At 43.5% G+C, this 12,826-nt stretch overlaps 2 protein-coding genes across 3 annotated transcripts; both read right to left on the minus strand.

Annotated features, from left to right (window-relative positions):
* Positions 1-54: 54 nt before the first annotated feature.
* snx1b (sorting nexin 1b) lies at positions 55-6,581 on the minus strand. Of its 2 annotated transcripts, none has more exons than XM_028956649.1 (15): positions 6,276-6,581; positions 5,255-5,366; positions 4,401-4,525; positions 4,244-4,310; positions 4,127-4,170; positions 3,895-4,036; positions 3,713-3,791; positions 2,830-2,905; positions 2,535-2,648; positions 2,350-2,443; positions 1,659-1,864; positions 1,201-1,344; positions 981-1,061; positions 817-888; positions 55-721 (listed from the first exon to the last, which is right to left on the minus strand). In XM_028956649.1, the coding sequence occupies exons 1-15, from the start codon at positions 6,405-6,407 to the stop codon at positions 671-673; spliced, it is 1,539 nt and encodes a 512-aa protein (XP_028812482.1). In that variant the 5' UTR covers positions 6,408-6,581; the 3' UTR covers positions 55-670. The 2 variants fall into 2 exon arrangements, with proteins under 2 accessions (XP_028812482.1, XP_028812481.1); XM_028956648.1 differs by having other exon boundaries at positions 5,255-5,402.
* A 1,828-nt stretch (positions 6,582-8,409) lies between these two features.
* LOC114765823 (cAMP-regulated phosphoprotein 19-like) lies at positions 8,410-12,424 on the minus strand. Its single transcript, XM_028956287.1, has 3 exons — positions 12,232-12,424; positions 8,856-8,978; positions 8,410-8,583 (listed from the first exon to the last, which is right to left on the minus strand). Exons 1-3 carry the CDS (start codon positions 12,286-12,288, stop codon positions 8,419-8,421), a joined length of 345 nt encoding a protein of 114 aa, XP_028812120.1. The 5' UTR covers positions 12,289-12,424; the 3' UTR covers positions 8,410-8,418.
* Between the last annotated feature and the right edge of the window lie 402 nt (positions 12,425-12,826).

A 12,826-nucleotide genomic window follows, 5' to 3' on the forward strand; every position in this document is an offset into this window, starting at 1 on the left:
TATATAAGTATTTTCTTTTTTCTTACCTCCAGTATAAACGTATAAACTATAAACGAGTCTCAGAACAGGTACAAGGTAGAATGATCTGTCTGGTTCGTTTTTTTTTTTTTTTTGTGCTTGGTGCAACTGCAGATTCAGCCCTTATTGAACAAGGGGTGTAAATATACATGACAGAGGTGCTGTTACTGCTGCGATTTAGTTCTACACCTAAAACTTTGTCAAAAAAAAAAGTACTCTGCACGTCTGCTTTCAACAAATAACACCCATCACAACCACCCATCCCAAACAACATTTTCCATAACACTACGTAAGAGCATAGAACCTGGCGCTAGTATAATATTTACACACACACACACACACACACTCAGGATTAGGGCTGTCAAAGTTAATATGTTAATAATGCCTTTATATTACTTGATTAGTTTTGAAATGAATTTACTAGTTTGGTGGAAGTACAGGTCTGAGTGACTGAACAGTTATCGCAAACAATGACTGTATGGCTTTAACCTTAACAGCCCTACCCATTACATTATGGAGCTGTAGAACTATTTGCATAAAATTACATGGGGGGAGAAAAAAAAAAAAAAAAAGGAAGAAGAAAGAAAAGGTTCATGACCCTAATCTACAACTTCTCAAGTATTATATAAAGACGTTTCTTCCCTCCTCTTCATCACGAAATGGCCTTCGCCTCAGGTAGAAAAGCCTCCCAGTACTTGATGAGCTGAACAGTGCAAGAGAGAAAATATCCATTAATAGAATGGAGAGATGCACTGAATGGTGCGGAAACGTGCCATTTTCTGAAATAAAGACGTTTACCCGCTGCTGTGAGACGAGGAGAGATTCCAGGTATTTTATGATGTGGACTTTAAAATCATTCGACTTCTCTTTCTGTAAGTAAGTAGGCAGTCAGTCAAATAAATAACTAAATAAATAATAAATAAATAACAAAAACAAGAATGTAATAAGAATCAGGTCCCAACCTCAAACCGAAGGACTTCCTTTCGAACGGTTGCACAAATTCTCTCAAAATCTCGTTCATACTGAGTAACTTTTGCTTCCCACTGTGGACAGGAGGGGAAAAAAAAAAAAAAAAAAAAACTCTGATGTAAATCATATAAAACTTTATTAACCATCCGAATCAGCTACTAATTAGATGAGGGGCTTCAGAACAGAAGATGAAAATCACGATCCTGTTCTGACCTCCGTGATCTCGTCCTTCGCCTGCTGTAGCTTGTCGGGCTTGTTGGCCCAGAGCAGCTTGGCCTCCACCTCCCGTTTCTTCTGCAGGGTGCTCTGAGCATCCTGCCACCTTTGCCACGTCTTTATGCGTTGGTCAAAGCAGTTCTGCGGGAAGAAGGGAGGAAGAAAGTGAAGTGATTGTTACTGCCGCATAGCACACGGTGACAGCAAAATGTGACCTCTGCATTTAACAGTCACCCTAAGTGAGCAGCGGGCAGCCCACGCGCCCAGGGAGCAGTGTGTTGGGACGGTGCTTTGATCAGAGGGGACGTCGCGATTTGGGATTCAAACCAGCAACCTTCTCATTACGGGTCCGTTTCCTTACCCACTAGGCCACCATTGCCCCACCAAGACCCCCGTGACTACCCAGACGCCACAATGTGCCACAACCAGCCTCGGGGGGACGAGGTCCACGTTACCCGCACACCGCCAAGCAGGCGAACGTAGTCGGCCAGCAGCTCGGCGAAAATGAAGAAGTCGTTGGAGGCCTGCTCCTGGTGCAGCTGCTCCATCTTGTCCTCCACCTCGGCCAGCTGGGACAGCGCTCTGGACAGGGCTGTGTTGTCCTCAGAGTTCCCCAACATGGCCATGCTCTTGGCGAACACGGCTGTGTTCCCACAGAGATCTGACACGGACGAGAGGGACGGGTGCGCGGTGAGGAACGTCCACCACTGACGCAAAGCATCAGTGAACATAATCGAAATCAAATTTGTGCCAAATTTATTGAATAAAGATTTTCTAATACTAAGCAATTACAAAACTTCTAAGTCGCATCCAAATATTTGCTGGGCAATGACAGGAGGCCCCACCCACCTCAGAGATCCGTGTCAAAACTCAGGTAAAGTTTCAAGCAGTGCAAACAAGAAGCCAGCAGCAAGAACAAAAGTCTCACAGGTTAGAGAGTAAAAGAGCAAAAACGCAAGAAATTAAACCACACAAATGTCTAGATGATTACACAATTAATTTGCATGTAACTTGGAAGATTTACTTTTCAGATTTTTTTCAGCATTTTATTATTTCCTAATTTAATTTTTTTCCTAAAAAAAAAAAAAAAAATTTTTTTTTCAATCATTTTGGCACAAATCTGATTCCATTCACATGGTGCCTCACCTTTCCTGTGGTTCACGAGAGCGTCCACCACAGCATGGAGCTTCCGTAGCTGCTGCTCCTCGTTCTCCACTTCCTGAAGCTTCTCTTCAAACCACTGCAAGAGGCCACATGCACACGAACATGAGAACCAGCACGCAGCCCTGACGTGCTGACAGGGATGACAGGCGCGAAGGAACGCTGCTTACGTTGTCCGACTCGTTCATCTTTATGGTCATCTTGTTCACCGCGTCCGACGCTTTGTTGATCATCTTCAGGAACCCGGCGCCACTCAGAGTCTGGGTGCTAACCGCTCTGGGCAACTGAGGAACAACAGGAGAGCGACAGAGAACATAAAAGAGAGGGACGGTTTTAGGTCCCTATGGTGCAATCTCTTCCGGCCAATCACCGGAACAAGTGGGTTCACTGGTTTATACTGGTGGCTTTTGCACAGTGCTGTGTATTTCAATGATCTTTTTTTTTTTTTTTTTTTTTATTATTCACCTCATCTTTCTCCAAAAATTCTCTGACATCGGGGTCCTGTAAGAGGTTCTGGTGGGAAACGACTCTATGCAGGTACCTGTGAAGACACCAGAAGCCTATTTGTAGAAGATATACTGGCTTGACATGAACACTGGTGCTCCCGAGTTAATCATGGAGCCGTAATTAAAGCTAGGGCTGAGCAATATGGCATAAAAATCAATATTGCGATATAAATTGAACCATAAAAAGTATACTATACATATTGCATTATATAATTTGATCTGTAAATGTAAATGTTTTTGAAATGGTAACGTCTCGATAGCAAAGGTACCACAACAGAAAGTTGTCAAAGTAGCTATGAATGTAGAATATTTGAGCAAATCTGCAATTATCTGTATTAGACAGCCATTCATAGAACTTTGCTGGATTTTCTTTTACTCATTTTCATACTCATCTCTTACTCTTACTTTGTGCATGATGTAAATGGATTTGCACATAGTAGTTTGACCACAGGCTGAAAGGCACTATATTAAACCATCCCGCCTTTCCATTTGGAACTTTTATTCTGAAATGTCGCATTCAGTCAAAAGCGCGGAGAGCGCCTTGGATTGGAAGAACGGCTGTATTAAAAGTGGAGATTTCTATGTTGTTTAATGATTAAGAGAAAATACAGCAAAGATATGTGAATGCCGGATACAGATTCAGGTTAGATTATTGATGATGCACCACTATTTATCACAAGCTGCTGCTTCGTGCGCTCTGTGCTCTTGTCCATTCTCCAAAAATAATCCCTTGTGCTGCAAGTAGGCATGGTTTTGCGTATAGTTCTACGGTAGGCCAGTATGATCAAAATTTCTCCTGTTGGCCAAATTTATACCACACATTACTAATTAAAGCAACTCGCCTTTCCAGAGCCGCCCTCCGCTTTTCAACAAACTCAGTAGAGGACGTGTCCTCCTTTCCCACCTTCACTTTAGTCATTCCTGGGGGTGAGAAAAATACAATGCTGAATATGTTTTTTTATTTTTTTATTTTTTTATTTTTGTTTTATTAATTCCTTGGGATCATCAAATGGAGCCTCCTGACCTACAACACTTTTCTCAGGTGGAAGAGGCACGATGTAGCCGTTCTGTGCATGCTTCTCCGAAAGCTTCTCAAAAAGACCCAGGAAATCACTAAAGCGCCTTCGGACTGAAAAGGCCCGACTTTTAAACATGGGCAGCGTGGTCTGAAACACACCAACACACACAGAGACAGCACAGTTACAGGTTTTTCAAATGGACGTCTGACATCTGAAACCGGAGAGTTGGACACAGACCTGCGTTGACACTTTGTACACCATGTAGGCATTCATGCCATCTCCTGCAACAAGAACCACAGTATAAAAAAAGTTCAATCACAGCTTGATCATGAGAACCATAGCAGACGACCTTACCGACTTTCTCTGGGTGCGTGACAGCAATGTTCAGCTCAAACTTGTCATTACTTTCCTCCTCTTCAGGCTACATGACAAAAAGACATCACACTTAACATCGCCACAGCCACGGTGCACAATGCACTGCGAATTCCGGGAAATTCTGTCCCGGTCCTACCTTCTCAAAGGACATTTTTGATGTGCTGCTCTTGTACGATATGTCGGGTGCAGATGGAGACGACCTTGTGACCTCTCTTATTCCTTTGGTGCTGGACCGGTCCAGCGAGAGCTCCACTCGTGCCTCTTAAGAACACAAAAAAAAAAAAAAAAAAAAAGATTCAAATTTAACAGAACCCTGAATTCATATTACTATCAAAGCTGTTTAAATGCCTCTAGTTTGCACGTGCACTTTATCGACGGTCTACCGTTGATTCCGTTGATAGTAGCCTAGTGGGTAAGACACTCGCCTGTGAACCAGAAGACCCGGGTTCAAATCCCGCTTACTACCATTGTGTCCCTGAACAAGACACTTAACCCTAAGTTGTTCCAGGGAGACTGTCCCTGTTAATACTGATTGTAAGTCGCTCTGGATAAGAGCGTCTGATAAACACTGAAATGTGACTGAACCAGATACAATGAAATTTAAAACTGTACATAAAAAGAGTGCATATAAAAATTACAAATTAACAAATAGTTAATTCATGCATACACACAAACATACATTTGAACATCATTGCACAGATCCCCCAATAAATGTCCATTAAAAACCATGCATTGCAGCGTTAATTGAAGCTACTGCAGTGGCTTGTTTTAACGTTCCTGTACGATCTTCCTGAACCAGAGGGTCCCAGTGCGGGATGACAAATGTCCTATATGAGGAACCAGGAGCTGTGCCGCTCCTCCATCATGGGCAGAGGGCAGCCGATGATCTCCTGTGTGGTTTTAATGATGCTCTCAATGAAGCACCAATAAAAGCAAAGTAAGAAATAAAAAAAAAACTAGCCTTGAACCAGCAGGAAAGGCAGCGTTTACCTGCGAACAGGTCTTGTTCGTCGTCGTCGGAGCGCAAGCCGTTGGAGGCGTGTTGATTATCTACGCTGGGCTCCTGGACACCGGGGTAAGAGCCCTCTTCACTGAAGAGGTCCTGTGCATTGAGGACAAGCGGGGCGGTGCGAGCTCCCTTAATATGGATACAGATCAGTCAAAAATTTTGCATTACATAACTTGCTTTAAAAGGTCCCCTTATCATGAAAATAATCTCACAAAGTGAAATGTAACATTAATACGAGTTCCCCTAGCCTGTTTATGGTGCTGCAGTGGCTAGAAATGGCGATAGGTGTAAAGAACGGCAGCTCATATGGTCGGAATCTGGAATTTCTCCCCTTATGACATCATAAGGGGAAAGGTTACCTCCCATTTAGCATGCTTTGTCCACCCAGAGAATTTCCCACCCCTCCCCTAAAAAAGCAAATCAGGCAGTAATGACAGTCATGGTGTCTGGATGTAAAATGAGCATAATGGATTTTTCCATTATGCTCCAACAGACACGCAAGACTCTGATGAACCAGCGAGTTAATTTTATCTCTTCTGGAAAAACGGCAACACGACTTCCTGTCTGCGCCAAACAATGTGGTTGGTGAACGGTGTTGATGACGTCATGTCACCTCAACTTCTATAGGCCGCTCTCATCCTCGTCCCGCCTCTTTCCTCCTCATTAGCATTTAAAGCTACAGACACCGAAACGGCGCGTTCTGGGGAAATGTCATCGTGGGACTGGATCAAAGTGGCTGTAATTCTGCACCAAAGCTGAATTTCGGAAAGAGACACAGTATCAGGGGACCAAATAAGAATATAAAAGCCACGCCAGGGAACCTTTGAACAACTCATCGCCCCCATCGTGGACATTCAGCCCTGGCACAAGGCATGAAGCCTTAATTAGGACGCTTTTAAACAGGACAGGGTCTGTAAACGACCTGGGTTCGAAACTGAACTTGGCCGCCGGCAGGCAAACCGCTGCGGCTTCTCGGCGACAAGCAGGCGGCCTGGGACTCACATTTCCAGTGAAAATGTCTTCGCCACCATCATCATCGTCGTCGTCGTCGTCGTCTCCACTTTCCTCCTCAGCTTTCTCCGAATGCGCCTCCTGCTCCTCAGAGTCGGGGAAAGGCGGCGGCTTCCTCTCCATGGCTCGTCGCGGCCGGTTAGCTTTGATCTCGTAATTTCGTGGACGTCGTGCGCAGGACAACGAGCGGCTTTGACCGCCGAGTGAACAGGTGGACCGGGCCGACTAGCTCGGTGAGATCATTTCCACCGCATTTCACGCCGCTGCCGTTTTCTCGCACATCCCTCTTCTTCTCCGGCTTATCTGGATTCGCGGGGAGGGCGGGGCCGACGGCTTCGCAGGGGCGTGGCGCCATCTGCAGCACAGGAGTAAAACACGCCCACCGGATACGCCAAACTTACATTTACAGCATTTACCAGACGGCCTTATCCAGAGCGACTTACAATCAGTAGTGACAGGGACAGTCCCCCCCTGGAGACACTCAGGGTTAAGTGTCTTGCTCAGGGACACAATGGTAGTAAGTGGGGTTCGAACCTTGGTCTTCTGGTTCATAGGCAAATGTGTTGCCCACTAGGCTACTACCACCCACACTTCCACCAAGTCCAGATAAAAAAACCCATCTCATTCTGGGCCATTATCAGAAGCACCAAGTCCCTACTGTGTCTGAACAGATTATTAGGGCCCAACGAGTCGTACGGTGGCATGGAGCCCTTCCAGAAGTTTGCATGCTCTGACCGTGGTTTTCCTCCAACTGCCAAAAACAACAACATTTATTTCTTTTAAAGCCCATAATCACATACAGTATGTCTCAAATACAGGTTCAAATCCCACTTACTACCATTGTGTCCCTGAGAAAGGCACTTAACCCTGAATGTCTCCAGGGGGAGTGTCCCTGTAACTAATGATTGGAAGTCGCTCTGGATGAGGATGTCTGATAAATGCTGTAAATGAGACTGGGTCAGTCTCATCCCATTGTTTAGTACATTTTTTTTTTTATCTACAGAACAGACCCAAAATGTAATCCCAGAACCCCAACAATGAAACAAAAATATCACAGTGAGGTTTTGTTAAGCATTTATTGTCACAGTAATCATAAATAAATAAGGATCAAGAAAATGTGGTGTACCTGCATTAACAGAGTTGACGTTTATTGGTCCTGTTGCAGAATAACTTACAATTACCAATATTTTCTAATATGCAGAATGGATATATAAATTGGATGCTTCCTTGAATCCACTGGTTTATTATGCATTATACAGTTTCATAAAATTAATTAGATATTTTCATTATGCATTTGGTTGGTGCCCACTGCATATTGCATGAGGAAAAGTCATTTTAATTTGTGGTTTTGAGCAACAGATGTTCTCCCGAATTCTCATAAATCCAACCAGGACAAGAACAAGAACATACATAAGCAAACAGGAAACTGACCATCTGCTAAACATTACTATGTTGGCAAAATGCACTGATTTACATTAATTATTAAAAAAAAAAAAAAAATCAAAGTATCTGGTATCGGAGTTGAGGATGTACAAATAACTACTTTTAAAAGCACAATACCTGCATCAAATATGTAAAACATTTTATTTACAAAAAAAAAAAATGGCACAAAGGGTACTGCTCTTGATGCACATGCATATAACAAACTTTTACAGAACCTCAGCAACAGCAGCAGCAGCTTTAGAAACGTTCCGTGCATGTTCTAAAGGGCGAACATTCAGACACGCTTACTTTGAAATGTTACAAGCAACCATATGGTCCAACCATTAATAATTACTAAAATAGATGGTCAATTTCTTCCTTATATGCTATTTACATAAATTGTCTTTAATTACTGTTTGGATTTGATGGTAATGACAAAAAAAAAAGAAAAAAAAAAAAAAAAGAAAAAACATCTGTACACTTTCCACTACATTTAATTAATAAGGATTTTAAAATTACATTTGCATATCTGTGCAATAACTTGGGTGCTTCGATAAAAAAAAATTCCACTGGTGGAATGACTGTAGATGTTTCTAACAGTGCGCTTATACACAAGACCAGGCAAAAAGAAAAAAAAAAAAAGACAAAGGTGTGATGATTATGATGATGATTATGATTATTTTAAAGAATTTGCAGTGTGATGGTGGGATCATCAAACAGCCAACTTGCTGGCCACCAGAGAAGGTTTCCTCTGGGGAAGGTCCTGAGGTGTGGGGATGTGGTCCCCGGTGATTTCTGTCTTCTCTACCGAGGCCACAGGAAGTTGCTTGTTCTTTGTGGCTTTCGCCATGTTGTAGTCTCCAGAGTCAAAGTACTTCTGCAGAAACAAAGCAGGGAACTCAGGCAAAATACGCGAGATAACAGAAATCTTGTTCAGAGGCTGTGATCCAGTCAAAATCGAGATAAGTCTGCGTAGACCTGGCAACGTGGTCGGATCACTCATGTCTGCTCTATAAGACAAATAAACAGAATGCAATGCTGCTCTTTAACCAGTATGAGGTATCGACAAACTGGAAGCCCAGATGTTACAAAGAGAAGAAAAAAAAAAAGAAAAGAAAAGAGAGAGAGAGAAGAAAGTCTGAAACGCACCCCTTTCTGAAGACGCTTCCTGAGAAAGTCTGACCCTCCGGGCTTGGATCCCAGGTTGGGATATTTTGCTTTCAGCTTGGCCTCTTCTGCTTTCTCCATGCTGATCATTTTAGTCTCTGGTTCCTAAGTCATAGATTTAAAAAAAAAAAAAAAAAAGTCAAGAATGATAGAGGGCTTGCAGCCTCGCCGAAGAGCGCCTCCGAAACACACGCTTCAACACAAACATCATAACCCTGATCATCATTAATGCCAAGTATTTTTTTCCCCTTAAATGATTAATTTTGGTGAATTTTGTAGAAATAAATGGACATTTTATGACCAGACCCAATAAGCCAAAATTTTCAGTAGCATCTGTGTGCAGAGCACCAGAGCTCTTGAGACCACGGGCCTGGTAGGTGTGTTCAGTACCTTACCTGCACACCTATTGCTTGCACAGTACAGCCACACCAAAAAAGGTCAGTAGGTGGCAATTATAGTACTGAACTCGAACTAAATCTCATTCAAATTTTTACCTTTAATAAAACAAATTTACAACCCATTTACCAAATCACTGAAACAAATGTACAAGCAGCGCATCAGACGGAAAGGATGGGTACACTATAGACCGGAAGCTCACGTTTGCTGACCCCAACTTGCATCGACGATGGAAACTGAGCCTGAACCGAACAGGATTTACCGGTGTGACACACGCTTGGACTGCTGCCTTATGACTAGGGCTCTGATGCATGGCACTTTCACACCTTTAATACATTCGCTTTGGTCCCAATCAGAGGTTGGAACATTGTATCATTTTTTGGGGAAATCTCATAGTGGGACTGGGTCAAAAGTTGCTGTAATTCTGCACTGTGGCTGATTTTCGGAAAATTCAGCCACAGTATTAGGGGACCTAAGATTGATATACAGTACAGGCCAAAAGACACACCTTCTCATTCAATGTTCTTTATTTTCATGATCATTTACGTTGGTAGATTCTCACTAAACTATGAATGAACACATGTGGAGTTCTGTACTTAACAAAAAAAGGTGAAATAACCGAAAACATGTTTTATATTCTAGTTTCTTTGCTCTGATTACTGCTTTGCACACTCTTGGCATTCTCTCGATGAGCTTCAAGAGGTCGTCACCTGAAATGCTTCTCCAACAGTCTTGAAGGAGTTCCCAGAGGTGTTTAGCACTTGTTGGTCCAGCTCACCCCAAACCATCTGGACTGGGTTCAGGTATGGTGACTGTGGAGGTCAGGTCTCCACTTTTTGTTAAGTACATAACTCCGCATGTGTTCATTCATAGTTTTTATGCCTTCAGTGAGAATCTACCATATATACCATACTAATAATAGGAGACCTTTAATTATGGTCGGTTGGTCATTAATGGTGTGACAATATGTGTGGTTGGTAGGATTGGGTGTAACTGAACTAATAGTCATTCCAGCAGATTCTTCGCCACATCAGGATCTTGCTATTTACCTGGACAACTCACAGCTCTCTCCTTCTACAACAGCCCGCAACCAACTCTCCTTCTCGACTCACATCAGCAACCTTTCCCGCTCATGTAGATCCCTTCTCTACAATATCAGACAAATCCGCCCTTATCTGTCAACCCAAGCCACGCAGCTACTGGTTCAGTCCTTAGTAATCTCACGACTGGACTACTGCAACTCCCTTCTAGCTGGTCTACCACTATGTACCATCCGACCTCTACAACTCATACAAAATGCAGCAGCACGACTGATCTTCAACCTTCCCAAATTCTCCCACACCACCCCTCTGCTACGTTCCCTCCACTGGCTCCCAGTAGCTGCACGCATCAGGTTCAAAATACTGATGCTGGCCTACAAAGCCAAACATGGAGTAGCACCATCCTACCTCACAGCCCTTATTACACCTCGCACTGCACCTCGTATACTCCGAGCCTCCAGTACTGCTCGCCTGGTCCCTCCATCTCTGAAGGTAAAAGGAAGACACTCATCTAGACTCTTCCCCTCGAGGTCAGAACAGCTCAGTCACTGAGCACCTTCACACGGCAGCTCAAGACCTTCCTCTTTAGAGAATATTTAGATTAACGTGTAACTTTCTTGTTGTCGAACTTATGTACAGAATCTATAACAGAGTGAATAAAAAGATTGTATTTATAGTTGGGGGTGCTAATGAACCAGAACTGATCACTTCATCGATGGTAATATGGAAACACGTAAGTCGCTCTGGATAAGGGCATCTGCCAAATGCCTTAAATGTAAATGTAATGGAAAAAATATATGAGATATATATATATATATATATATATATATATATATATATATCTCAGTTTTCAGAAGTTATTATTACGACTTCGGTCCTGCACGCACTGAAATCGGATTTATCGGCTGCTCTCTCGTCACGGACTGTGCGAGTCTCGCCTGCATCCTCTTGTTTGCTTGTTCTAGTTTCCGCGATATCTTGTTCCTCAAGGAGCCGCAATCAACACGGAAAACCTGGGACGTCTCCATTTTTTAAATGTAAATGTATGTGAAAACACTCAAATATTCACTCCTGCCATTTTCACCGAGAAAAACGCCCAAAGCTTATCAGAAGATCAGACGGAGCAGAACTTTATCGCGACCATCGATCTCTGAAGATCGTATAAATCGGCCAGCCCTAGTGGGTGGAATCTTCAGAATCAACTCACCCATGAGGTTTGGACACTGGCGAGCAGACTTTTTAAATCACGACAATTTATAATAATTAATTTTAATACGTTTGGTCGGACCATTTGGCAAAAAAAAAAAAAAAAAAAAAAAAAAAGTGTTGGGTCAAATTCAAATGGTCTGACCGAACACCGACGACACTTCAGTTTAATTTTTTAAATATTACATCAACATCAATTTGAGCTTTTACCAAAATGTTTCCCCAAATTGATTAAAAAAAAAAGTCACTTTAGCAAATTTACTTCTGCTGTTTTTAAATAAAGTGGGGGGAAATCGGCGTGACGTCATCGAGCGCGATGCTAACTCGCTAGCCACGGTAGCAACACAGTTCGCACAAACAGGCCCGAACTCGACAGACAAGACGCCGGTTTTGTTACGGGTTCCGACCGAAAGTGTGTAACAGGTTAACAGCGTCCCGGATCCCAGCGGCAGTCACTTCTTTCTTAGATTAACGCGCTAATCTCGAACATACATCTGACGGGCTAATTCCCTGCGTCGACGGCGACGCTCTCTTAGTCGGCTACTCGGGACAACGGACGATCCTGCGCGGGTGGCCGATACATTCTGGACCCGATCACGTCAATGGAAGTTACGTGCGATGAAAATCCCACGTTAGACTCCATTAATCCGGAGAGCAGTTGGACGGGAGCGTAGCCCAGAAACGCGTTCCCAGGGCGGCCCGGAGAGCGGACGCACCTTCGGCTCCTCGGCCACCTCCTCTCCCGTCTGAACTCCTTCCACGTCTTCCGACATGTCTCTGGTGGCTCGGCGGCGGGGAAGGACTGCGTGCTCTCCGCGGTCAGGAAGAACTGTGGCAGTGACTAGCGCCTCTCCGCCATAGAAATCCCTCGGAGCCAAAACATGGCAGCTGCTACGGAAACGGCCGAGTGGATCGGGCGCTCCGTGCCAATTCAGCCGCCATGTTGAATGTACTCCCGTTCTCTTTTCACTATCTGATATATGTCTGCTCAGCAAGGGTGAAAGTTAAAGGAGAGGGGACAACAATGACTTAACTTTTTTTAAAATGCGTGGAATTTGTAGGCAGACCCGGAATGTAGGAAATGTAGAAATTCACTCTGTCTTGGTTGAGGTCAGAACAGAACAGTCGCTGAGTATTTTCAAACGGCAGCTTCCGGCCTTGCTTAGACTAACTTATACCTTTCTTATAGTCTGACTTATGCAAAAAGAAACTACAATTGAGTGAAATAAAATGATCATATTCATAGTTTGAGTCCTAGTGAACAAGAACTGATTACTTCATTTCATGCTAACGTGAAAGCACGTTGTAAGT

The sequence above is a fragment of the Denticeps clupeoides genome, chromosome 16, assembly GCF_900700375.1.
Source record: "Denticeps clupeoides chromosome 16, fDenClu1.1, whole genome shotgun sequence".
Lineage (NCBI taxonomy): Eukaryota > Metazoa > Chordata > Actinopteri > Clupeiformes > Denticipitidae > Denticeps > Denticeps clupeoides.